This window comes from Mesitornis unicolor, unplaced genomic scaffold (genome assembly GCF_000695765.1).
Source record: "Mesitornis unicolor isolate BGI_N332 unplaced genomic scaffold, ASM69576v1 scaffold27788, whole genome shotgun sequence".
NCBI lineage: Eukaryota > Metazoa > Chordata > Aves > Mesitornithiformes > Mesitornithidae > Mesitornis > Mesitornis unicolor.
In genome coordinates, this window is record NW_010201583.1 from 1 (window position 1) to 1443 (window position 1443).

The following is a 1443-nucleotide window of genomic DNA, read 5'->3' on the forward strand; positions in this document are numbered from 1 at the left end:
GAGCAAACTTTCATCCATTTGCTTGAAGCCTGTTTTGTTGGAAATGGCAAAAAACCTACTTACAGCTTTCTTCATCTAGGTTTGGCACAATATTCAGAAGTGAAAAACTGTCTTCTCAATGGAAGATGACAGCGAACCTGAGCAGAGCCCCTGGGCTCATTTACCTGATGCCTGTCTGAGGCATGTCTGCCCTTGGTGAGATGACAGGGACAGATCTCAGGCTGCCTTGGTCTGTAAAAAATGGAATTGGGCCATGTACTTGAGATCCCTCTGGAAAAGCAGAACCATCACATTCTATGGCTGACCATCAAGGGCACACACACTGGAGCTTCAAAGTGCACTGTGGTATGCCAAGAAATTTGCCAAGTATTTGGAGCACCTCGAGATCCAGTTATCAAATCCTTATGATACTGCCTTTACCCCAAAATTTCAAGTGACTATGAGAGGTCTTCTTTCACACCTGGGTAAGTGTAACAGTCGCCTAGTAACCCTGAGCATCAAGTACCTGGAATTAGACTGCTTGATCTGGAGAAATGTGGTCAGGGCTCAGTTTATCAAGAACTTAGCTATATTCCTGAAAAGAATGAGGAAATGGCTTGATTATCTCAACTTAAAAGGAACAAGAGTAACCTTAGAAGAAGGCTGTGAGCTTCTGAATTCTCTGAGCTGCATGACAAATGAAAGCTTAGTATCTGAAATCAACATTGAGGATTTCTTCAGTCTCCACCTTGCTGTCTACAGCAGCCTCTTGTTCCACCAAACTATTTCCAAGTTCCATGGCCTGGTCACCCTGACTTTAAATTATAACTGCACCTCTGATGAACTGCTGGACATCCTGTGGGAGCACAGCGCTCATTCCCTGTGCACCTTGAATATCAAATGTCACATCCATGACCCTCATGGGCAAGTGGTCTGCAGAATGTCATGGGCAAACTTGGTCAAGAGAGCTCCAAAACCGAATGTGAACTTCCTCTTTGAAAGAGTCAGGCAGTATAATCACCTAGCCAGGATCCTGCTAGTGGAGATCTCAGTCAGGAGCATCAGTTTATGAAACTGCTATTCCAGTGACCTGGACTGGACAATGAGACCTACCCTCACCAACCTCCTGCCAGTCTACTCACTTGTTCTGCAGGTAAGGGAAACAACAGTGGCATCTTACTGCAGTATCACAAAGCTAAGCAAAGGAATAGTATAGGCCTGCTGCACAGCAGCAATCATCTATAGGAGTGCCTGACCACTTCCTTTTATGTTCAGAGAGTAATTTTCATAAGTTCCAGCTATAGATCTAGTTCCAGTAATTGTCCTTGTCCAGTTACAATCCCCATTATGCTAGTCTTTGCTGTCAGGCTGATGTCTGGTTGCCCTCATAAAAAGCTAAAACAGCCAAAATACTGGTAGTGGTTGTGATGTCAACTGTGAGCAAAAAGAATCTTTCAGGCAGGA

At 44.4% G+C, this 1443-nt stretch overlaps 1 protein-coding gene across 1 annotated transcript; it reads left to right on the top strand.

Annotated features, from left to right (window-relative positions):
• Nucleotides 1-118: 118 nt before the first annotated feature.
• On the top strand, nt 119-1132 carry LOC104533121 (F-box only protein 39-like; the record flags this gene model as incomplete). The annotated part of the gene is given in 1 exon segment (XM_010190152.1): nt 119-1132. A coding segment is annotated over 1 exon segment (1014 nt), but the record flags the coding sequence as incomplete, so codon positions are not given.
• Between the last annotated feature and the right edge of the window lie 311 nt (nt 1133-1443).